This window comes from Myotis yumanensis, unplaced genomic scaffold, assembly GCF_028538775.1.
Source record: "Myotis yumanensis isolate MYYU_CA2020_CCGP unplaced genomic scaffold, mMyoYum1.0.hap1 SCAF_11, whole genome shotgun sequence".
In the NCBI taxonomy this organism is placed as follows: domain Eukaryota; kingdom Metazoa; phylum Chordata; class Mammalia; order Chiroptera; family Vespertilionidae; genus Myotis; species Myotis yumanensis.
In genome coordinates, this window is record NW_027223762.1 from 53,979,394 (window position 1) to 54,005,214 (window position 25,821).

A 25,821-nucleotide genomic window follows, 5' to 3' on the forward strand; every position below is an offset into this window, starting at 1 on the left:
TTCCCCTTTATCCTCATGTTAAAGGAAATAGGGAAGCCAACCTAATTATTTTTAAATATTTTAGGTAATATTACAAGAACTGGAGCTGTGAAACGCAAGTCTTCTGAGAATAACGGAAGCATAGTTTCCAAACAAGCAAAATCTTGCTCTGAGGTAACTTGATTTATTTTGTCACTTGCCTAGAGTGTTCTTTAACCCTAGCAGTGCATGGCCAGCTTGTTTAGTGGTTGTAAAGCTGTCTTCTCTCTCTGCTATTCTTTGCTATTCCAGAGCTTGGCCATAATTTCTACCCTCAAGCAGGTAGAGATCATATAAATTTCTGGTTCACTATTTTTGGGCAAAAATTTTTTGTTTGATGTTTTCTGAAAATTCTTAATAGATTTGAAAATTTCATGATATGGAGGTGTTTATGAAGGTAAATTGAGTTGTTGTGTATGAAATTGGAAGAACTGGAATGAGAGGAGGGCAAGAACCTTAAATTTCTGAGATTTGGTACTGAAATAGGACTCCTACCTCCTCAATAATAACAAGGTTTGATTGGTCATTTATGACTGGATACTCATTTTTTGAAGGAAGTGGTTGGTTTGTCATTATAATTTCTGCCCCAAAAAGTATAGTCTTCTATAAAGGTCACTGTGAGTTCAAGTATTGGACTTAATTCTGTTCTGAAATAGTTAGGACAACACTCAAGAATCTGAGCATATGGGAATGATTGGCTTTCCTGAATATCAAACCTTTATATAAGCAACAGGAACTTTGATACTTGACTAACAACTTTGTAAATCAAAGTATCTAATACCACTATCTTCCTTCTATGTGCGTAGGTCTGATCAGGTTGTTCAGTAAAGATTGAAGAGGTAATTATGGAAATTAGTATTACTACCTTTCATTTTTGCCTTAAAGTTTACAAGGATGAAGTAATGTACAGTAATCCCCCCCTTTTCTTTGAAAGGGATACATTCTAAGACACACACACACACACACACACACACACACACCCAGTAGATGCCCGTAGCCACGGGTTATATCAAACCATACATATACAATGTTTTTACTATACAGATACTTATGATAACATTTATGGCTGGTCTTTGGCACAGCCAAATTGGCAGGGTCTCTTGCATTTTGGCCCATTATTAAGTAAAATAGGGTAACTTGAATACAAACACTGCAATATAATGGCAGTAGATCTGATAACCCACCTTACTCCTAAGTGACCAGCATTTGGGTAGCATGTACAGAGTGGATACACTGGATAGCGGGCTGCTTCACACCCTGGGTAGGATGGGGCAAGATTTTATTATGCTTCTCAAAACTGTGCACAATTTAAAATTTATGAATTGTTTCTGGAATTTTCCATATAATATTTTTGGACCATGGTTAATAGCAGGTCACTGAAACCATGGAAAGTGAAATAGCAGATAAAGATCCTGTAGTAAGGATGTCAAGTAAGTGATTATTGCCTTTTAGAGTTAAGCTCACAGAGGATATTGTCAAGTAATCCACAGCATTAGAAGCTAAAAGAGAAAGGTTTTGACATTGGATAAATTGTTAGTGATCTTGGGTAGAGGTAATACAGGCCAGTTTGAAGAAGTTGATTGGGTGTTGCCTGTCACAGAATGTATCAGTATAAATGTTGGCGTGATGAAAAGTAAAGCCACATGATGTGGTGGGGAGGGGACCAAGGAATAGCAAATGGCATCCTGATGGATCCTGGAGGAAGCAACCTGGGATATAGGTAGGACTGGGGTCAGTGGGGACCTCCTGTGGGGGAAGGTACCAGTTCTTCAAGTTTATCAGTCTTTGGACAGGTAGTTGAGCAAGTCAGTTTATAACCTTCAAGGAGTTACTTGTGGAATGTGGTAATCTATATATATAAAAGCCTTATATGCAAAGTGTCCCCTCCAGAGTTCGACCAGGAGACCTGGAGTTCTATCGCTTGCTATGACCTGCGCTGACGACCAAGCGGTGGCGCAGAGTGAAGGACGGCCCAGGCTGGCAGCCAGAAGGCCCTGATTGCCCTGATCGCTGGCCAGGCCTAGGGACCCGAGAGAGAGAGAGAGAGAGAGAGAGAGAGAGAGAGAGAGAGAGACAGAGAGAGACAGAGAGAGACAGAGAGACAGAGAGAGAGAGAGAGAGACAGAGAGAGTGTGTGTGTATAAAATAAGTGATCCTCTCTACCAGATTCATATTTTTAAGGGCAGGGAGCATGTCTTTTTTTAACTCTCTCAGCATATTGTTCACCTTAGTAGGTTTGTATGCTACTAGAATAATTGTTGGGCACCATAGAAGCTTTTTTTGGTTTGGTTTGGTTTGGTTTGGTGTGTGTGTGTGTGTGTGTGTGTGTGTGTGTGTTAATCCTCACCCGAGGACATTTCCCATTGATTTTTAGAGAGAGGGAAAGAGGGAGGAAACATTGATATGAGAGAAACACATCGATTGGTTGCCTCCAGGCCAACACTCTGTCCACTGAGCCAAACCGGCTAGGGCTGTTCTGTTTTAAAGCCTGCACTTTGACTGCGGGTTAAGTCCTCTCTTAACCTATTTGTGTCTTAACTTCTGCATCTAAAATGAGAAACTGAATTTGATGTTTTAAAAACATGTTTCAGATGTTGAGCCCATGTAACGGTTATTCCCTTTTTTACTGCACTTGTCAAAATAAAGATGATCACATTTTTAAAAAGTATTTTCATTAAAAAATTTTTTGTTAACTTAAAAAAGCATAGTAAGGAAAAAACATCATATAATCATACTTCTCAGAGATCTCACTATTTACATTTTGGGATATCTGTCTTCCTTCTCTCCCCCCCACCCCCCTGTCTATTCATGGATGTTCACCCTCCTTCTTAAAATTAAAAGTCATACTCCTTGATTCCTTTACATTATATTGTGAATTTCAGTAAATATTCTTTTTTATCCTGGGTGATTCTTGTCATCAGGCATGTTTTGGAAACATTGGCCTGGCTGAGATTTCAAGAGAGCTGGAGAGATAGTGGAAGAAGTGGGGAAAGAGAGTTCATTTAATGGAGTGAAAGATGAGCACAGTAACACACATGGCACACGCCTCACTGTGTTTGCACTTCCCAGATGTGTGGACTGGCACAGCGGTTACTTTTAGGGTGGTCTTTGGATGACAGAAGCTTGGGAATAGATAGAGGATGCTCTTGGTTGCTTTGATGAGTACTTTTGGATAAGATAAACTTGTTTGCCAGTAGCATCTGGCTCCTTGAAGGTCTTCTCTGCCTAACAGACTGTTCCTCAGAGTTGCTTGGTTAATTGGGAGAGTCTGCTAAGGAGCGCGAGCCAGCAGTGTCCTTTTTAGAGTACCATTAAACACTCAATTATATTATCTTCATCTGCTGGCAGGGAGGAACTATTGCCATGACTGGTATAGAAGACCTTCAGGGAAAACTCTTCAGGTAAGAAGAAACTTTGACCCTTGTCGAGTCAGGCCAGTGCAGTGGTGTCAGGATGGGCTTTGGAACTGAAGCCCTATTCCTCTTGAGCTAACTCTTTGGAAAGCTGTAGAGTGACGTACTTCTGTTTCTTAAAGGAAAAGCATCCTATAACTCTAACCATGGTGACTGAACTGAGAAAGGTTTTAGGATGTTGCTCTACTTTTAGACAGCTGATCAATGTGCCAGGTACTGCAGTAAAGCACAGCCCTACAGAGTAAACTCATTGCTCTCATTTTTTATTGAGGAAACTGAAACTTAGGTTAAATAATGTGCCAGGAAGTGGTCAGAGACTGAATTCAAACCAAGGTCCAATACCAAAACCCAATACCCTTTACCACTGTGCCGCTGTTGCCACTCCTCTCCAAATCTTTTTCTTGGTGTGGTGAGTTACAGCAGATTGCTCCTTCCTTCCCTCCATTCCTCCATCCCTCTTTCCTTTGAACAAATATTTATTGAGTATTTAGTATGTCCTAACTGCCTGATTCTTGAGGTAACTCATAAGAATTATTTATAGCTATTTTGAAATACTAAATGCTAGCTGCATTCATTCACTCATGCATTACACCAGATTTATTCATTGAGCATCTACTATGTGGCTGGCTTTATGAGCTATAACAGTGGATATAAGCAGGGTCTCTGCCCATAGGAGTGTAAATTACATTGAAAAGAAACTGACAGTAAAAAGGTAATTTAAATAAAGGTACTCTCACAGTGGTGAAAGTGGTACTGACATTGGATAAATATTTTAATATAACTATTAATTTGCAATTCTTAATACAGTGAGAAATACAAACATGGTGATATGATAAAGAGTAAGGGAGTGACTTGTGAGGCACTGCTATGGAAAGGGTGATCAGAGATTCTGAAGAGGTGACAATTGAGCAGATATGAGGGCAAAAGGATGGAACCAGTCTGAAAACTATGCAGACAGGTGGAATAGCAAGTACAGAGGTGCAGGCAAGAAAGAGCTTAGAACATTTGAAAACCAGAAAGTAAGGTGGTGTAGTTGGAGCAGTGTGGACAAGTGGAATATGAGATGAGTGGAGGGGGTTGGTATAGACCAAACCACATAGAATTCTTGTAGTCAGTAGAGTGCCATATTCTGATTGATTCATATTTTATAAGGATTGCTCTGTAGTCGAAGAAATTTGGGGCAAAATGTTCAGGCAAAAATGGAAGGAAGTCAGGCCAGTTAGGAGACATGGAACCCGGGGGAAAGATGGTGGTAGTGGTGGCATGGAAAGGAATGGATAGATTCCACGGAGGCAGCATGTACTGCCTCATTGGTTGGATATGGAAAATTAGGCAGAGGGTTTTTTGACTTGAGCAGTTCAGTGGATATACAAAATAAAAAATTATGCCTAGGTTTATAATCTAAATCTCTTAAGTATGTTACTTTCAGGAGAGTAATTTAAGAAAAGGTATTGATTGTATTAGTGCATTAACTAAAACATAATTGAGAATAAGGAAGAGGATATGAGGGGAGATGCTTAATAAAAGTGAACCTTGGATAGCATTTTAAAATACATATTTTTTTATTTCAGAGAGGAAGAGAGAGAAACATCAGTGATAAGAGAGAATCATTGATCAGCTGCCTCCTATACGCCCCACACTGAGGATGGAGCCCGCAGCCCGGGCATGTGCCCTGACTAGGAATCAAACTGTGACCTTGTGGTTAATAGGTTGATGCTCAACCACTGAGCAATGCTGGCTGGGCTTGAATAAGCATTTTGAAATGACAAGGCAGTTAAACTCTGGGAGGCTGATCTTTTTTTTTTTTTTTTTTTTAAATATGTTTTATTGATTTTTTACAGAGAGGAAGGGAGAGAGATAGAGAGTTAGAAACATCGATCAGCTGCCTCCTGCACATCTCCTACTGGGGATGCGCCCGCAACCCAAGTACATGCCCTTGACCGGAATCGAACCTGGGACCCTTCAGTCCGCAGGCCGACGCTCTATCCACTGAGCAAACCGGTTTCGGAATGGGAGGCTGATCTTTAATAGGAGAATTATAGAGTTGAAAAGGACTTTGGGAATAAACTATCTAATTTCCTCATTTTAAGGATTAGGAAACTGAGGTCTAAAGAAGTAAATTTGACTGGCCCAAAGATATTCTTATAATAGACAAAGCCTCCCCCAAAAATCCTTCTGGGGAGCACTGAACTAATAGTTTGCCAGAATTGATTGGACTAAATAGTACAGTGTCCGATCAGATAATTTAGTACTTTAAAATAGTCTGACGGTATGCCGAACTTTGATAGTGATTAAGCACATTCTTTTTTTTTTTTTTTTTTAATATTCCTGTTTAGCATATACTAGACCAGCCGGGGGCAAACTACGGCCCTCGGGCTGGATCCGGCCCATTTGAAATGAATAAAACTAAAAAAAAAAAAGACTGTTCCCTTGTATGTAATGATGTTTACTTTGAATTTATATTAGTTCACACAAACACTCCATCCATGCTTTTGTTCTGGCCCTCCGGTCCAGTTTAAGAACCTATTGTGGCCCTCGAGTCAAAAAGTTTGCCGACCCCTGGACTAGACAGTCTTTTCAAGGTCTCCAGAGTAAATGTCTGAGAAAAGGGTTCATGACTAGACTACATGTAAATAAATCTATTCAGGATTGTGAGGTTTAAAAAACTTACTAAGGAAAGTTGTTCTACATCTGGAGGTTAAAGACTAGAAGAAGAAACTTTGACGATTCTTCAAGTTTAGGTTTGGGGTAAGGTAAACATGAAGGTCGCTGTTATGAAAGAGACAGGATTGAGAGGGCACATGACTTGAGGCTGGTGAAGATGGTGAATGGGTTTCACCTGGGTTAGCCATAAACTAGTTGTCTGGAGTTGAGTTTCATTTTCTTCCTTCTCTTCTCATGGTGGGAGGTTTATTTTTGTGAATAGTACAAACTAGGAAGAAGTGGGTTCATTACTTACAGTTTTGTAAAGATAAAACACTACATGGGAAGGGAAGGAGATGTGTGTCCCAGCCTGTCCCACAGCCTGACTTGGTATTTTTTGCAGCATGGGATGACCTTTGTGAGTTGATGAGCCACATAAGAACAAGAATCATGTCCTCAACCTTTACTGCATTGTAAAGGCTTATATTGGTATCCAGTAGGCACACTGCCTACAAGAGTCCTATGTGGTCTGGTCTCCTGCCAGCCTACACAGTAAGTGCGTGGTGGGCACTCAAACAATATTACACTGAATACATGTGAAGTTGCCACCATTTAAAGACTGTTAAAAGCTCACTTCTGTGCATTGCATTATTGAAGTAATTGCCACATGGCTGCATTTTCTTCACATAATGAGTCAGAGGTCTGTGAAAAAAGTTCTGTCCTTACGTTTTATAGGAAGACAAGTTTTGTGAAAAACCAGAGTGATTTAATTAACAGCCTTCAGATATAAATCCTTAATTTTGTGATTTATCACTTGTTCTCCTGTGTTCTTTTTTCTGGTGTAGTTATTACACTGGTTAATACTAAATCAAACAAATAAAATTGAATCTTGCTAGCACTTTGTATTTCCCCAACGAGGGACTTTTCCTTTTAATATCTGTTGGTTTGGTATCTTTTAGGCTTCTCCCAGTGTGTGTCCTATACAGTCTGTTCGCACAGCAGTTTTTAAGGATATACTACTTGGCTGCACTGCAGCAACTCCGCCTAGTAAGGACCCAAGACAGCAGAGTGCTCCCCACGCTGCCAGTTCTCCACCTAACCTTGGAGCCAAACTTCCTCCAGGGTAAGTGATCTGTTACCTGTGAAAGATGTTTAATCATAAGAAGAAAACCTACTTTAGCCATGGTTCTTCCTACTTGAGCTTACATTGCTCAGGTGGCAAGCCTTTTCCACATCAGAGCTTCATAGACAGAAAATTAGGATAGCTAAAATTTGTCCTGCCATTCATTACATTTAGGTTGTCCAGCGACGTTTTTTATTTGAGTTTCCTAACTTTTCAGATGCCTTCAGAAGTGAAAAGGTATCAGGCGTGCAGAACAACGTAGAAAACATTACAGAAATGAAGGGGTATGAAGAAAGAGCAACTTTGTTGACTTGATACAGTGAGAATGGTCAATTGCAATAGTACAGATAGGGGTAGACTAGATGTCTGCTTTCAAAGAAAAGAGCAGATTAGTTTATGTGGAAATCTGGGGTCCACAGGAGTGTGGAAAAGAGGGAGACATGCTTACAGTGAATAATTCTCATCGCCCCAGACCCCAGGTATGGCTGAGAGATGTGACAATGGGTTAACAGAGAAGAGTTTTAAGGGAAGGATCTCTTTTAGTAAGAGTGGTGGAGTGCAGGCGGTTGGTAAAGACTTAAGATGTGGGTCAGGGAGTGGTAGGTTTGGAAGACCGCTGCAGAAAGGTGGGAGAGTGCTTGAGCACATCACTCGCTGGGAGGAGAGAGGGCTCCATGGGCTAGAGCTTGGATGATGACCACATAACAGTTAGATGGAAGGGGGAGCAGTCTTCCAAGTAGAAGGAGGGAATACTAAGAACTTTAGGGTGAATTTCAGAGAAACAAAAAGTTCTTTAAGGGTACCCCTATAAAGATTGGGGGTGGAGGATTGCCAAATCATCTGTGAACAAGGAAGTAATCAATTGTCTCTTCACTTTGGGTCCTGAATATGGATCACATAACAGTGAAATTATCCAGTGTTGCCCAGCTTGTGTGGCTCAGTGGATTGAGCGTTGTCCCATGGACCAAGAGGCCCTGGGTTTGATTCCCGGTTAGGGCACATGCCTGGGTTGTGGGCTCAATTCCCAGTAGGGGGGCATGCAGAAGGCAGCCAATCAATGTGTGTCTCTCATCGATGTTTCTGTCTCTCCCTTCTCTATCTAAAAATCAATAAAAACATGTTTTTAAAAAAATTATCCAGTGTTGGGGCTGGTTAGATGTTCATAGCAGGATAGGGTTTTGTGCTGCTGGTGGTTTAGAGGGACAGCTCAGATTCATTATGCTGTAAGAAGTAGAACTAACTTGAAGTACTTCAGGACTCATGAGAATATGCAGATAGGATTTAAGGTTGTATTTTTCTTAATGTTTAAGATATTTTTGCAGAGCCATTGACCGATAACTTTTAACTCTAGATCACAGAAACCTATCTTGAATTTTCTAATGTAAGTAGTTTTCTCTTGGCCCGACTTCTGCGCATGGGCCACGAAGTTTCAGTCGCACTGTACGTGCGCGCCCGCACGTGGTATTTTGTGGAAGAGCCACACTCAAGGGACCAAAGAGCCGCATGTGGCTCGTGAGCCGCAGTTTGCCACCCACTGCCTTCGGGAACCGCAGAATTGTTTTTGGTAGGGGACAGATAAAAGAGGCCTAAGATATTGGTTTTCTACATTATTCTTTTCAGATGCCATAAACAGAGTTTGCCAGAAGTAGTTTCTTCCTGTCTAAATACGAAGCCTGATGCACTGAGAACAAAACCTGATGTCTGCGCAGTAGGGCTGCTCTCTTCAGAGTCCTCTCAGGTTGGAACTGGAGACTTGGAAACCCTGAATGAAGCGAAAGGTAGTGGTACCCAGCTGAAGACCAGCGCTGATCAGGAACACAGGCTGGACTCTGTTCAACAAGCATCAACCAGCCTTCTGAAGGCAAGCGTACCTACTAACGCTGCTTCTGTGGCAGAAGTGGAAAGTGCCAAGGCTCCTGAACTGCAGAAGCACCTTGAACCTGCCCCTTGCACATCTAAACCCCTTTCAGCTAAGCTAGAAGAGAAAGCAGTTATCAATGGTGAGAGCCCTAGTAGTTGTGTGGAGAAAAAGGTAGAACCTTCAACTTTAGGTTGCCAGTCACAGAATTTAAAGGAATCTTCAGGAGGCGTAGATAATGAAAGCTACTGTACAAGAAGCAACAATAAAACCCAGAATGGTGAGTGTTTTTTCCATATCTTTATTGGTCTCTAGGGTAAGAGATGGTAGTGGATATATATAATTTCATCTTGCCTTACAAGGAAAAATATGAAAATGATTGTAGAAAAAGTTCATGCAATCAGAAAAGTCCAAAGAAGTGAAATTCCAAAATTATCTCAGAAATGATTACTGTTAATATTTTGTTGGACCTGGTTCCATGTATGTGAAAATACAAGATAAGCTTTTACATGGCTTTATATTAACAACTTTACCCTGTGGATTAGTGTAGGTGTCTATCAGCATCTTAAAGGCTGTAAGGATTCCATTTTAGGCACTTACCATATGACTTAACTGGATCCTTTATATGGGTAATGAGGTGATTCCCAATTTTTGGTTGTAAGAAAATAATTTGGAACAAAATCTAAAATACTCTGATAATGACTTTATCTCCAGCCTAACACATCTTTCTTTAAAAAAAAAAAAAAAATATATATATATATATATATATATATATATATTTTATTGATTTTTTTTTTTTTTTTTTTTTTTTCCAGAGAGGAAGGGAGTGGGATAGAGAGTTAGAAACATTGATGAGAGAGAAACATCTATCAGCTGCCTCCTGCACACCCCCCACTGGGGATGTGCTCAAAACCAAGGTACATGCCCTTGACCGGAATCGAACCTGGGATCCTTGAGTCCGTGGGCTGAAGCTCTATCCACTGAGCCAAACCGGTTAGGGCCAAACACATGTTTCTATGACATTCAGGTGAAAGTGGAAGAGGTGATTGATACTTTATGCTCACATAGGTAGTTCAGATCTGAAATTTTTTTAAAAGATAGAGAATTGCATCACTACCTCTAAAAAAGGGATATTTAGTTCAAGATGCTAAGAATAGGGCCAAACCACCCTGCAGAGTCTGTTGGCTTAAGAACAATGCCCTGCTGCACCCACACTTTAAAACTGAATACTGTTACTGTAGAGAAAATGGCACACTGTATTTCATTACTTATATTAAGTTTGAGGATGCATTTCAATGATGGTTTATCAGAAGCTCTCTTATAAGAGAACTAAATGGCTTCAGTGTGTCAAAGGTTCAGAGCTATTACAAGTTAAAAATGCCTTTGATAATTGTCAGCTGTGTGGGAAAATTAGTGTGGGTTTTGATAACTTTTACAAAACACTATTCATTTGGATACATAAAAAATGAGTATATCCACACTCTAGCTTTTACTGCAGGCCTCTGAAACTATAAGGCAAGATGGATGGATTGAACTGTGGGTCTTTTTGATATAGAATTGGAGGGCTAGAAAAAGAACTTTCTTTTCCTGTGGTACTTCTAAATCATCTTCATTCTTGAGGAGGAAGTTAATATAACTATTAATTTGCATAAAATTAATTGCATAAGAGTATACTGTTCTCAGGAGTTGTGTAATTTCCAAAAGAAAGTTAATATTCATAACCATATCCTTGTTCTATTTCTTTATTCCTTTTTGTTTCGTTGTTAATCCTCACCGGAGGATATTTTTCCATTGAATTTTAGAGAGAGTGGAAGGGAGGGGAAGAGATAGAAAAACATGGATGTGAGAGAGACACATTGATTGGTTGCCTCCTGCACGCACCCCAACTAGGGCTGAGGATTGAGCCTGCAATGGAAGTATGTGTCCTTGATCAACATTGAACCAGGGACCCTTCAATCCTCAGGCTGATACTCTATCCACTGAGCAACTGGCTAGGACTCTTCATTCTTTTTGAGTTATCAGCTCTCACATTTATCTAGTTTTTGAGGCAAAGTATTTTAATACTATGTGAACAAACAATAAAAATTCAGCACTGGTAAGCAGAATTATAGGTACATAAGTGAATTAGGAATCCAGCTTTGTCTTACTCAGTATGTTGTGCAACTATGCCCCACCTAAAGTGATTTTATTTTATTACCTTAGGCCCAGTACATGAAATTCATGCACTGGTAGGGTCCCTAGCGGCTGCCAGCTGCTGGCTAGGTACTCACTCCCTTCCTGCCATGGCTGCTACCAGCAGGGGCCTCCTTCCCTCCCCACCCCCCCACCCCCGCTGGCCCCACTGCCTGGTTGAACTCCCGGACGACTTCCCAGTCGAGGGGACACTTTGCATACTACGCTTTTATTATATAGGATTTTAGTTGTTAATATCTAAGGATCATCCGAGGATATTTTTTTCATTGATTTTTATTTTAGAGAGAATGGATGAGAGGGCGGGAGGGGAAAGAGAGAAACATCAACATGAGAGAGACACATAAGTCGGTTGCCTCTCCACAGCTGGGGGGGGGGGGGGCGGGGGGCGGGGGGGGGCCGCGGGCCGCGGGCCGCGGGCGGGCGGGATGGAACAGCAACCCAGGTACGTGCCCATGACTGGGAATCAAACCGGTGACCCTTGGGTATGCAAACCACTGCTCTAACCACTGAGCACACTGGTCAGGGCTAAAGTGATTTTAAGAGAATGAAAAACATAGTCATATCCTGGTGCATCCCATCTACTGGGACTTCTGGCTGAGGCCTGGGTGTTATCAGAAGCCTACCAGGATCTCTGGGATCTCTGTTATTTTCATTTGTGTTGCTTGTGGGTATGGAAAGACCCATTTAGAAACTGTTCCTCTTTCTTGCACCCTTGCTCTGCTTAGGAGCTAAAGCAAACTGGGGGTGAAGAGCTGCCTGTTCTTCTGTCAGATAGATGTCTGGGTCCTCTGAAGCTCGCCTTGCTTTTTTCCCCTTGGCTCTGCTTTGAACTGAGAATCACTGATAGGATCAACTATTGCTTTCCTCAATAGAGAGCTAGATTTAGATCGCTCAACTTGCTTACTTCTAGATATTTCCTCTTTTAAGCCAGGACAGAACAGATAAGATAACCTTTGGGCTCTTTGCCCATGGTTTGTGAAAACCTGGTCCAATTCAAAGGATGATTCCATTTCAATACCTAAGTAATTAAAATTCCATGCTTGAACTACTGATCTCTTTATTTTCTTTCCTTTCTTACTTTATCTTCCCTTTCACTATAACTGAATAATAGTATTTAAGGAATCGAAGCCTGACAACATCCATTTAGTGTTTTACAGTGAGCTCTAGGTCTGCTTTAAAAGTGAGGTAGGGTTAGATCACTTCTAGGATAATTATTAAAGATGCTTATTTATTTAAAGCTTCTTTGGTTTGAGATCTTTCAATTTCCTCTCAAGACTACTACGCTCTCCCACCCATCTCTAGACTGATTCCCTAAGAGGAGTTTTTGGGGTTTTTTCATTTTCATTTATTTGTTTGGTAATAAAAAATTTATTTGCCTAAGAATCTACCTCCCTTTTCTCAGCTCTCTTGGGCCCTGAGAAAAGGTCTTTTCTATTGGTTTCACATGGCTAGCTTTTGCAGAGAACACATCTTAAGCCAGTCTTTTTTGGGGTGTGTAAAATGACTTTTATACAGTGTTGTGTTTGTTGAGGTAAACCTATCTCTGTGCATTGCTAATATTGCAGTGAGTGTGAATTAAGTATCTGATTTGGAAAAATCTTCCTGAAATATTTCTCTTACTTAGGATGGTGAATAAAAGTATACACTGCTTGGAACTGTGAGTTAAATTTGGGGTTTTAGTTGGCCAAATTGGTTCACCAGATGAGTATTATAAAGAAGGCAAAACTTTTCTAATTGTCTTCATAGTTGTCTTCTGTTAAGCTATTTTTAGAAATGACAATTGAACCAGTTATTGAGGAGTTTTCCCTTTGGGAAAACGGGCCTTTTGAATAGAAATCAGTAGCATATTGATGTGATTTTTTAAAAATTTGAGGTCCTGTTTTCTTAATCTTTTGTTTTGCTAGCACCATCCAGGAAGTCTGTTTTGACAGACCCAGCTAAAGTCAAGAAGCTGCAGCAGAGCGGTGAGGCCTTCGTACAGGATGACTCCTGCATGAACATTGTCGCACAGCTGCCCAAGTGCCGGGAGTGTCGCTTGGACAGTCTCCGCAAGGATAAGGAACAACAGAAAGATTCGCCTGTGTTTTGTCGCTTCTTTCACTTTAGAAGGTGAGGCGTCTGGGGCGAAGCTCAGCTAACCTGGGCCCAATAGCATATCCCCCCGCCCTCGTCTAGAACTATAAAGAGTAGAGATACTATTTTTAATCTCTGGTTTGGAAATCTAGACCTTACTGAAGATTATTTCCTTCATATTCTCCCTTGTAAATTTTTTTAAAGCAAAGAAGCCTAAAAATACAAACTTCTATTTCTAAAAGTAACAAACAGAAAAATGCTGAAGGTTCTGGAAAACCACTACAAATAACTACTGTTAACTTTTCAATGCATTTTCATGTTTATATCGTCATAAATACACTTAAGCATACTTATGTAGTGTATTGTACAGGCTACCTCATTTTATTGCACTCCACAGATTTTGCCTTCCTCTCCTCTCCTCTCCTCTCCCCTCCCTTCCCCTCCCCTCCCCTCCCCTCCTTCCTTCCCTCCCTTCCTTCTCTCTCCCTCTCTCTCTCTCTCTCTCTTTCTTTCTTTCTTTGCTACAAATTGAAGGTTTGTGGCAACCCTAAGTCAAGCAAGTATATTGGCACCATTTTTCCAACAGGCTCAGATAATGGTTAGCATTTTTAGAAATAAAGTATTTTTTTAAATTGTTGACAGTATTACATATGTCCCCCATTTCCCCCGCTTTGTCCCCCTCCACCCAGCCCCTGCCCCACTCCAGGCCTTCTCCACACTGTTGTCTGTGTCCATGGGCAATGCATATTATATGCAGTAAGTTCTTTGGTTAATCTCTTCCCGCCCCCCTCACCCCTCTCCCCTCTGAGATCTGTCAGTCTGTTCCATGTATCCAGGCCTCTAGACCTATTTTATTCATTAGATTCCACATATAAGTGAGCTCATGTGATATTTGTCTTTCCCTGACTGGCTTATTTTGCTTAACATAATAATCTCCAGGTCCATCCATGCTGTCTCAAAGAATAAGTGATCCTTTTTTACAGTGGCATAGTATTCCATTCTGTAAGTGTACCACACCTTTTTTATCCACTCATCTAATGATGGACACTTGGGCTGTTCCAAGATTTTAGCTATTGTAACTAATGCTGCTATGAACATAGTGGTACATATATTTTAGACAAAATGTTATTGCACACTTAATAGACGTCAGTATAATGTAAACATACCTTTTATGTGCACTGGAAAAAAAATTGTGTGACTTGCTTTACTGCAATATTTGCTTTATCATGGTGGTCTGGAATAGAACTCACAATATCTCCAAGCTATGCTTCTATATACTATGTTGAATCTTACTTTCCCAATACTTTCCATAGTAGGAACCACTTGATCATGTTAACATTTTTCTGCAAGTATTTTTGAATAACTATGTAAGAACCCATAATAACATTGTTTGGTAATTCACTTAGCCAATTCCCTTGTTGGTATTAAGATTATTTTATATTTTTTGCCACTAAAAATAATGTAGAAATGATCATTTCCTTGTTCACATTTCTGATTATTTACTTTGGAAGGATTACTGAAAGTGGTAATACCAGGCTAGGTGTGCATATTTTAAGGCTTTGATACATGTGTTCTGCCACATTGCCCTGCAGGAAGGTTGCACCTGCATCCATGCCCACTGGTAGGGTTTGAGCATGCCTGTCTCTGTGTACCTTTGTCAGTAAGAAGAGGCATATCTTTTTTTTTAAATCTCCAATTTTATAGACAAAAACTTCATTTTTATATATTGATTTTCTTTAAATTTTTTATCCTGAGTGAAGATAGGCAGCCATGTCTTATTTTTAGTTTCGTTTTTGCTTTTTTTATATATATAAATGAGCAGTTTGTTCTGGCTATAGATGATCTTTAATATATTTTTATTGATTTCAGAGAAAGAAAGGGAGAGGGAGAAAGAGAAACATCAATGATGAGAGAGAATAATTGATTGGCTACTTCCTGCACCACCACCTCCCACCACCCCCACACAGGGGATCAAACCCGAAACCTGGGCATGTGCTCCCACAGGGAATTGAAACTTGACCTCCTGGTTAAGATAGGTCAGTGCTCATCCACTGAGCCACACTGACCGGCTGTTTTCCCATTTTTGACCTCTTTGAAGGGGAAAGTGCTTTTACTTAATGTTACATAGTAGAAGCCAATCTAGTAGAACTAGAACAAACTCATTTCTTTGGTTAAAAAGAAGATAATAATTAAAAAAACATTCTCCCCACCCCCCAATGTTTACAGTGAAGATTGAGGCTATCACAAGCTTTCTCATCAAGTTTGTTTCTCATTAACTTCTTCTGCAGACAAAATAGGAGGGGGTAGGGTAGGGTCCCGGTGATAAAGCCCAGTTTGCCATCTCCTTCCCTTTTGAAATGGCTTTTAAATTCATTTTTTGGTATAATGACTATCTCTAATTTAAGCTATCAGTTAAAAACTTGCATATCTCCTTTGGACTGCTTAAAAATAAGCTTGCATCTCTTATGCAACTTCCAGTGTATTTTCAGTTCATTCTATGCTCTTCTAGGCAAATGGTTTTTTTGTTGTTGTTTTGTTTTTTAAATATATTTCTTTATTGATTTCAGAGAGGAAGGGGGAAGGAGAGAAAGAGAGAAACACGAGTGATAAGAGAGAATCATCGATAGGCTGCCTCCTGCACGTCCCCTACTGGGGATTGAGCCCACAACCCAGCCACGTGCTCTTGGCCGGAATCGAACCTGGGACCCTTCAGTCCGCAGGCTGAACCTCTATCCACTGAGCCAAGCCGGCCAGGGGGGCAAATGGTTTTTCTAAAATACAACTTCATGTGTCTCACAGACTTGAGTTTTCATAACTGTTGGTGACTAGTGAAATCCAGGTCCCTGTTTCCTTGCCATGCCTTCCCTTACCTAATGTCTACCTTTTTATTGCAAGGTCAAGTTTAGTTACTATTTTTATCTTTACATTAGCCACACAAACCTCTGGTTCCTATAAAATTTAATGATTGTTTTACCTATTATATTCTATTTCACTATGGTTATCTATCTACTTCTATGTGTCTCCAAATAGATTGACATTTAATGTTGTATTTAAAATAAATTAAAAACCAACACATAGCTTAGAAAAAACGTTCAGGTGTCAAAAATATTGAACGAGAATACTGAGAAAGTATTCTGCCTTTCACTACTCCTCTCTCTTAGGTACTGAGGCCCACCTTAACACTGCCGCTCATTCTGGGAGCTTGCACCCTAATTAGCAGCTAGGATTCATATGAGTGCCAAATACCTACGTGGTCATGGTTTCAGTGACTGTCCAGGGTTAGCCTTCCCTTGCTGAGCATTTTTCTTGAAGCAATATTTGTATTCAGATCTGATCAGATAATTTACCACCTTCTGTTGGTCATTTTACTTCTCTGGTGACTTGTGATTATTCTTGCCCCCAAGTCTGGCAGGTGTTCCCTACCATGTCTTTTGGGAATATTTTTCTTATCTTTCTACTGACATTGCCAAATAACAATTGGCTGTAATTAGCCATGCAGATTATAGAAAACTGGGAAGGAATTTGGTTGAATTAGTAACTGTAAATTGTAAATTAATTTTGTGTGTATGTGAAATGCACCTGTTTTTTCTCTACTTCTTCTAGGTTAAAATTCAACAAACATGGTGTGTTGCGGGTAGAAGGTTTCTTAACTCCAAACAAGTATGACAGTGAAGCAATTGGCTTGTGGTTGCCTATAAACAAGAACGTGGTGGGGATTGATTTGGACACAGCAAAGTATATCCTGGCCAACATTGGAGACCACTTCTGTCAAATGGTGATTTCTGAAAAGGAAGCTATGTCAACTATTGAGCCACACAGTAAGAGCATCTCTTAGTGGATAGGATTTTTGAGTCCAACTTGATTTTTGTTCCTGAATGGCACCTAAGTCCTAATTGCTTAGGTTTCATTTTCTAAACCCCAAAGTTTAGATGACTTTGGCATAATGAGGTTGTATTTTTCCTTTTGTAACAGATTTTACCTGTTGGCTTCATCAGAGCCAGTTACCTATCTGGGGGGGTTTACTTGGGGGTGATTACCAAAGGAGTAGAGCTCCTTTTTAGTTAGGAAAGGTAAAGATGAAGTGGTTTTGGAATTTGCACAATGATCAGCAGTGTGGGCTTACCAAAAGGGGTTGAGGCTTCAGGATGGTTTACTTTAAGACAAAGGTTCTTAATTATGAATACATTTCAAAGAAAATTACAATAGACAGGTTCTACCCAAGACCTGCTGAATCAGTCTGGGGTGTTGGGTCCCAGTAATGAGAATGGGAACAAACTCGGATGAAAATGATTCTGTTAGAGGCAAGGTTTTAAGGAAATAGGTGGAGGTTCCATATGGGTATGTGCAGGTGGCCTCCACTCTCACATTTATCAGGCAGCCCAGTGAACCATAGGAATCAATCAGTGTGGGTGACACATTAGAGCCAGAGCTCCTTCATAACATGTCAGGGTATGACATCTGGGAGGACAGCACACCTCTGTCTGTCCATGTCCCCCTGTAAAACAGAAGTATCCAGCCAGAAGCACCAAGGGGCATCTGTCTGTTAAGTCTCACTTTTCTTCCATCATTTTTCTTTCCCAAGTGGTTGAGAGTTGCAAGTGAAACCTTTCCATTCCTCTGGTGGGTAGCTTTTCAGACTTTGCATAGGCCAGCAGTTCTCAACCTGTGGGTCGCGACCTCTTTGGGGGGTCGAACGACCCTTTCACAGGGGTCGCCTAAGACCATCGGAAAACACATATGTAATTACATATTGTTTTTGTGATTAATCACTATGCTTTAATTATGTTCAATTTGTAACAATGAAACTGGGGATCACCACAACATGAGGAACTGTATTAAAGGGTCACGGCATTAGGAAGGTTGAGAACCACTGGCATAGGCAAATAATGTTTCAATGCAAGCATCTACCCATATAGTCTTAAGATTTTTAGTTGTAGCCCTGACTGGTTTGGCTCAGTGGATAGAGGGTCGGCCTGCGGACTGAAGGGTCCCAGGTTCGATTCCGGTCGGGGGCATGTGCCTTGCTTGCGGGCACACCCCCAGTAGGAGGTGTGCAGGAGGCGGCTGATCGATGTTTCTGATTCTCTATCCCTCTCCCTTCCTCTCTGTAAAAAATCAATAAAATATATTTTTTTTTAAAAAGATTTTTAGTTGTAGGTACCAGAAACTAGCTGAAGCTAGCTTAAGAATGAAAATAATTTATTCGACAGGTATTGACACTATTGCATCTCAGAGCCCAAGGAATGGGGCATTCCGAGGAGCAGGAATTCAGGTGGGGAGATGGAATTGTGAGCCCTGGGACAGCCAAAGTCATGCTGAAGAGAAGAGCAGCTTTAGAATCACTCTATTCTGTTTGGGTAGCAGAGACTCTAATAAAGAATCTTGTTGTTGTTTTCTCGTAATCTTCTATTTAAGGCATGTGATGATGGTTTTCTCTTTCCGGTAGACATACAAAGTGCCTTTATTATGTACATTTAAGTAAAAGTAGTAGATTTAAAGAAAAAAATTTTAAGTGATCTAGAACAGCGGTCACCAACCAGTGGTCTGCGGACCACTGGTGGTCCATGCGGTCTGAAAGATTGGCGACTGCTGATCTAGAAGGTGGCATATAATGATTGAAATACAGAAACACTTCTTTGGAACATATTAGTACTTCATTCTCAAATCATCAGAGCTGTTTAAAGCAACTGATGTTTTTTCTTTGCTGTAGGTGAGTCATCTGGAAAATGCATTTTTTTTTTCATACAGAAATAGGCATAATTAAGAAACTCTGTCCTTGAAGATTTAAATGTGATTAACCTTTCCTTTTTGTTTGTTTGAGTCTTCTGTTCCTTTTTACTTCCTCTAACCAGCTGGTCAGTTGGAGAGAGGAACTCACTTTGAGTGATACTGAAAGATGCCACAAGATGTTCCCAGAGGGATTACTCTTATCCTGAGATTAGGAGGCTGAGCTCAACGTTTATACTTTTACTTTGTCTTTTCAGTGACAAAAAATCATTAAATGGTGGCTCAGAGATCCAAGAATGTTCTCTAATAAAACAGTCTAATGCAAGTGACCAAGGTGACGTTCATAAAATCTCATTTGCAAAATGCTTAAAGCTCTGTGTATTATACAGTGAGCTATTGCGTTATAATGAAATGGCAGAAGTTCACTCAGCAATTGGATTAATTCAGTGCAAAATGAAGTTGGTCATTGCATTGTGGTCAGTCTGAAGAATGAATAAATTAACCACAAACTGGACTTGGGGGGAGGGGGCGGGAAATGCTCTCCATAGAACAAGCATGTGGCAGTATTGATCCAGTCTTGTTCAGGAGAGGGAGACACACAGAAAAGAGACATTGGGCTTTTGTCTGACCCAGAAAATGTCCTTTCTCTGCTTATACTCCTTGAAACTTTCTAATACTTGATTTGATCATCCGATCTGGCATTTCTGCATAGGTGGGGAGCAGGTTATATGTCCTGCCCATTTCTGGAAGGCCCTTCCCCCATTATCAGGGCTTGGTCATTGGAATGGGGAATGGTACTTTGTAGAATTCTGGATTATGCCTTAACTAGAGGCCTGGTGCACGAAATCCTGCATGGGTGGGGTCGGGCTGGCCCACCCTGATGAGGACCCATTGGGCTGGGCCTGCATGGGGGAGGGTCTGTGGGCAGTTGGCCAGCTGGCCTTACCCCCGGTTGGGGTGTTGGGGGGCCGATCGAGGGCAGGGCCAGACAGGGGCACTGGGGGCGGGGGCGGGGGGGGGGGGGGTGGCGCACAATCAGGGCCTGGATCAGGCTGGTTGGCTGCCGCAGTGTACATCATAGCCACCAGTCATTCTGGTTGTTCTGCCATTCCAGCCACTGGGCTTTTATATATATACATCTGTTGGATATTTTGGTTAGTATGAGTCAGTCTTGGGTGTCCACATCACTCCTGGCACTAACAAAATCAAGTTTCTGTCCCATGAAGGAACTATGGACTATTGTGCCCCCACTAAATTAATGTGCATCTCCCTCCCGTTTCCCTAAGCACCCTGGGGTTTTTAATGGGCAGACTGTGTGGATTCAGGACATCTGTGCTTAACCTGAGATTATGCCAAATGTTGCGTTTGTGTATCTGAGTCAATTTGTTTTTCCTTTGGAGAAAGCATGGTCCATGCTGCCTTCAGATTCTCAAAGGGCCTCATGACCCTAAACATGAAGAACCACTGTAGTGTGATACCTGTGTCTGAACTCCAGTGTAACCGCTACTATTTTCTTTTTTTATTGATTTATTCAGTGCACTTAACTCACATCAGTGGTATGCAGAGCTCATTGAAGGGTGGGAGGGCAGGGGTGCAGAGCCTGAGTATCTCCTAGGGGGTAAAACTGCACCCCCCAACTGCTTATGGTGTGAAGAGGCCTGTGGGTGGGGTGGAGTTGAGATGAGCTCTGGGTGTTGAACAGAACTAATGGGAACTCCAGTCAGAGGGAGGAGTAACATCAGCTCCCTTCCCCTTCAAGTTATATTTCATAAGCCCTCTTTTCCCAAGACTAAGTGATTTATTGATTTTTGTAGGACAGGTTGCTTGGAAGCGAGCTGTCAGAGGTGTTCGAGAAATGTGCGATGTGTGTGACACCACCATCTTCAACTTGCACTGGGTGTGTCCTCGGTGTGGATTTGGAGTGTGTGTGGATTGCTACCGGATGAAGAGGAAAAATTTCCAGCAGGGTGAGGATTGACTTGATTCTCCTCCAGACCCCTTAACACCCTTAGATTAATCCTTTTATTGGTTAGTGGTGATGGATTCCTGAGGTATTTGGGGCCAGAGTCCATGAGATCAGTTACTCAAATCAGTTATTTGCAGGTTCTGCCTACAAGACTTTCTCTTGGATAAGGTGTGTGAAGAGTCAAATCCATGAACCAGAGAACCTGATGCCTACACAGATCATCCCTGGAAAAGGTATTTTACATGGTGTAATGATTTTTTTTTCCACCTTGTTTTGGTTAGCTCAAAGGTGATTTCATTTTACTTTGTATAGTATATTATATGCTAACTTTATTTTAGAGTGTACCATAAATTGTCCAGAAATTTGTAAAATAATGTCCCCAAAACTTTGTGATTAAAGTCTTGTAAATAGTTTTGTGGAAGGAAAGGAAATGGTACATTTGGGGGAAGGCATACTTAGCAGGATGAAAAGGAGGACTTGTAAGCATGTTAAAAAAAAAGTCATCCTGACAAAAACGTCAGCGTCTGCTTTGTCATGTTGAGATTGAAAATACGTGACATCCATGTTCAGATGTTTGCCTGTGCCCTTTTTTTTAGCCCTCTATGAAGTTGGAGACATTGTTCATTCTGTACGAGCAAAATGGGGAATAAAGGCAAATTGTCCCTGTTCAAACAGGCAATTCAAACTCTTTTCCAAGCCAGCCTCAAAGGAAGACATAAAACAGGTATTACTGTTTATGCTAGATTCACCGTCCTTATTGTTGTCTGTCTGCTTTCAAATAACCCAAGAATTTCTGTATATTTGAAAGGAATATGGGGACACTGTCTGTGGAAAGAGAATTCATGTTTCATGTGCCACTTCATAGACCCATTCTCACTTTTCACATTACTATCATGGAACTTTTAGTAGGTTTTTAATTTTTGTTTCTTGAAAAAGCAAAAAACTCTTCTATTATAGTCTACCTAATAAGTTACTATTGAATTTATATGGGTTTTTAAAAACTTCTCATACTTTGCAGAGTTAAAGAGTTTCAGATAAGCTCTAAAATGTTTTAAATTACTAAGTATATTTTACCTGTAATGTATGTGAAGAGTTGAAGGAAATATTGAAATTAATCTTTATGTACCCATACTCAGCATAAAAAATGTACATTTTCTTGGTGCTGATGCTCTTCCTAGAGGCATACCCTTCATCTCCACCATCACATCCTCTCTCCCCATCTTCCTTCCTCTCCCTCAGCCCATTATTCCATATTGTGTTTAAATAATCAAAGTGTTTTACATTTACATAAAAGGCAGCATGGATAGAAGAGTTTTGATTCTGGAGTCAGAACTAAATTTGAATTTTTTTCCCCTGCCACTTTCTAGTTGCATAACTTTGGCTCAAATTAACTTGTTTATATGGGCTTCAACTTCCTCATCAGTAATCCTATACAGTGGGGCCTTGACTTACGAGTGTCCCGACTAACGAGTTTTTTGAGATACCAACTGTCTCTCAGCTGATTTTTTGCATTGAGTTGATAGAGTAATTTGAGTTAACGAGCTCCTTAATGAGCTCGGTCTCAGAACGAATTAAACTCATAAGTCAAGGCCCCACTGTATAATAAAAGCATAATATGCAAATCAACCAAACAGTGGAACTGCCGGTTGGCAGGGGGCTAGGCCGGCAAGCAGGTGGCACCAGGCCAGCCAAGGCGCGTGCCAGCAGGCAGAGGGAGGAGATGGAGATGGGGGGGGGGGGGGGGGGAGAGCGGGCTGTCCCCTGATCAGCCTTCCAGGTTGCCTCCCACAGAGGGAGGCCAGACTTCGGCTTATGCACCCTCCAGGAGGGGGCCTAAGCAGTCAGTCAGACATCCCCTGAGGACTCACGGACTGCAAGAGGGCACAGGCCAGTCTGAGGAAACCCCCCACCCCCAGTGCACAAATTTTTGTGCACTGGGCCTCTAGTCGAGGAATAATGAACAATACCAATAATTGGACATCACAGAATCATATCACATGTAAAGGGAGGGCTGAGATCAAACACGGATTTGACTATTCTTTTCCTCCTCCATGTATGTATGTGTGTATAACTTCCCCAGTTGAGCTGTCAAGGCAGATTTTTAAGTAACAGAAAGATAAGTGGTGTGCTCTTTCCAGGTTTTTTTCTTCTGTTTGTTCGACTTCTTTTAAGAGATGATCACTACATTTTTTTTTTTTTTTAAATCTTTATTGTTCAGATTATTACATTTGTTCCTCTTTTTTCCCATAACTCCCCTCCTTCCAGCTCCCACCCCACCCTCCACCCTCACTCCCCACCCACTGTCCTCATCCATAGGTGCATGATTTTTGTCCAGTCTCTTCCCAAATCTCCCATTCCCCTTTCCCCCCCAAGAATAGTCAGTCCATTCCCTTTCTATGTCCCTGATTCATTATAGTCACCAGTTCATTCTGTACATCAGGTTATTTATTCACTTGATTCTTAGATTCATTTGTTGATAGATGCATATTTGTTGTTCATAATTTGTATCTTTACCTTTTTCTTCTTCCTCTTCTTAAAGGATACCTTTCAGCATTTCATATAATACTGGTTTGGCGGTGATGAACTCCTTTAGTTTTTCCTTATCTGTGAAGCTCTTTATCTGACCTTCAATTCTGAATGATAGCTTTGCTGGATAAAGTAATCTTGGTTGTAGGTTCTTGGTATTCAGCACTTTGAATATTTCTTGCCATTCCCTTCTGGCCTGCAAAGTTTCTGTTGAGAAATCAGCTGACAGTCGTATGGGTATTCCCTTGTAGGTAATTGAGCCTCTTTCTCTTGCTGCTTTTAAGATTCTCTCTTTGTCTTTTGCTCTTGGCATTTTAATGATGATGTGTCTTGGTGTGGTCCTCTTTGGATTCCTTTTGTTTGGGGTTCTCTGCGCTTCTTGGACCTGTAAGTCCATTTCTTTCACCAGGTGGGGGAAGTTTTCTGCCATTATTTCTTGAAATAGGTTTTCAATATCTTGCTGTCTCTCATCTTCTGGGACTCCAATGACTCTGATATTAGTCCGCTTAAAGCTGTCCCAGAGGCTCCTTACACTATCTTCACATTTTCGGATTCTTTTTTCATTATGCTTTTCCAATTGGGTGTTTTTTGTCGAATCTTTGGTTTGATTCTTGCACTCCTCTGGTCTGCTATTGGGTATAATATTCTTTATTTCAGTCCGTGTATGCTTACTTTCTAATTTCTTTATCGTAGCATCGAGGGTCTCATTAGTTTTCGTGAGGCTCTGCACAAATTTATGGCAAGCCCTCAAAATTGCGATTCTTAGCTCCATATCCTCCATTTCTGTCATGTTTTTTTGTCTCCGCATCTTTTATGCTTTCTTGGTGCACCCCCTTGTGGTCTCTGTGCGCAGTCTTGTTCTAGCGAAGCCTTAATTGTTGTAGTTAACACTAGAGGGATTTGACCAACAGGCCGACTGGCGGTGGAAATCAGCTTTAAATTTTCCACACTGCGCCTCCGCTGAGCGTCGGAATGCTGTTGTTTTTGCTTCTAGTTGAAGAGACTCTCCTCAGCCAGCCTTCCCATGGTTCTGGTTGATGTCCGCTCCGACTTTTAGTTGTATTTTTGAAGTGGTTGTCCACGGCGGCAGTCTCCGGTGTTTTACCTATGCCGCCATCTTCGATTCTCCCGATCACTACATTTAAAAGCCCATTCCACTATGCTAAATCAAGGGCGTTTTCTCTACTTCCTGTTTCCTTCTGAAATCATAGCTATACCTTTCCTACCCTGCCTCCTGTACTCATTCATTCAGCAGCCCTGTTTTGAGTGTCTATTCCAGATACTAGGGTGAGTTCACTGGGGAGATTGGCACAAACTGGTCATTTTAAAGCAACATGGTAGCCCTAACTGGTTTGGCTCAGTGGATAGAGTGTCAGCCTGCGGGCTGAAGGGTCTCAGGTTCTATTCCAGTCAAGGGCACATGCTTGGGTTGCAGGCGTGATCCCCTGTAGGGGGACATGTAGGAGGCAGCCAATCAGTGATTCTCGCATGATTGATGTTTCTATCTCTCTTTCCCTCTCCCTTTCTCTCTGAAATCAATAAAGATATATTTAAAAAAAAAATTAAAGCAACATGGTAGATGGAGCACTAAGGATAATGTATAACTGAGGTGGGAGATAAAGGGCTGTGGGTGGAATATTTTGCTGTATTTACATTCTTAGCATATCTTAATGTTTCACTAGTGATACATAAAAGCTAAAAAATTAAAGTCTCCCCTACCTTATAGTTCTGTTCTGTTATTGCAAGATTACTGCAGCCATGGTGATGTCTAGGGCTGTTACTGGGCTTTGTTTTGGGTATTTGTCACTCTTACTGGTGAGCTGTTAGGAAGAAGATAAGAAAAGGAAAACTTAATTTTTCAGCTTGTGTAAAATTCTCCTTTTATATTCAGATTTCCTTAGTTGGAGAAAAACCAACTCTTGGAACCATGCTCCAACAGAACCCCTCGGTGGTGGAGCCAGTGGCCATGGGTGGGGGAGCCGCCTCCAAGCCGGCCAGCAGCATCAAGCCAGCCTGTCCCAGCAGCACTTCTCCTTTAAACTGGCTGGCCGACCTGACAGGTGGAAATGTCAACAAGGAAAATAAGGGTGAGCGTTCCCTCCTTTCCTGTGGGTTCCTGGGAACTAGTCCATTTGGGGAGGGACTGGGCAGCCTTAGCTGCTGTGAGAACAGAGTAGTTAGAGGTCGTGTAGAAGGGAAAGTGGTTCCCTATAGTCACCGTGAGACCTGACACACGTGCAAATGTTTTCAAAATGCAGCACCAGCAAGGACAGCTACTGCT

The 25,821-nt window shown here is 41.2% G+C and overlaps 1 protein-coding gene and 1 long non-coding RNA gene across 5 annotated transcripts in view; one reads left to right on the forward strand and one right to left on the reverse strand.

Moving 5' to 3' along the window:
- KDM3A (lysine demethylase 3A) overlaps nt 1–25,821 on the forward strand; it is a 60,495-nt gene that overhangs the window by 14,664 nt on the left and 20,010 nt on the right. For 2 of the 3 annotated variants that reach the window (XM_070429646.1, XM_070429649.1), the window contains exons 8-16: nt 65–153; nt 7,034–7,197; nt 8,818–9,335; nt 13,153–13,357; nt 16,925–17,139; nt 20,863–21,015; nt 21,152–21,247; nt 21,611–21,738; nt 25,432–25,627. In XM_070429646.1, coding sequence (XP_070285747.1) covers nt 65–153; nt 7,034–7,197; nt 8,818–9,335; nt 13,153–13,357; nt 16,925–17,139; nt 20,863–21,015; nt 21,152–21,247; nt 21,611–21,738; nt 25,432–25,627 — 1,764 coding nt within the window. The remainder of the gene's footprint in view (nt 1–64; nt 154–7,033; nt 7,198–8,817; nt 9,336–13,152; nt 13,358–16,924; nt 17,140–20,862; nt 21,016–21,151; nt 21,248–21,610; nt 21,739–25,431; nt 25,628–25,821) is intronic. The other variant, XM_070429647.1, reaches the window with a different exon arrangement.
- Nucleotides 23,950–25,821, reverse strand: part of LOC139020070 (uncharacterized) — a 47,727-nt gene continuing 45,855 nt past the window's right edge. For both annotated transcript variants that reach the window (XR_011473185.1, XR_011473186.1), the window contains exon 4: nt 23,950–25,360. This is a non-coding gene — a long non-coding RNA (uncharacterized lncRNA). The remainder of the gene's footprint in view (nt 25,361–25,821) is intronic.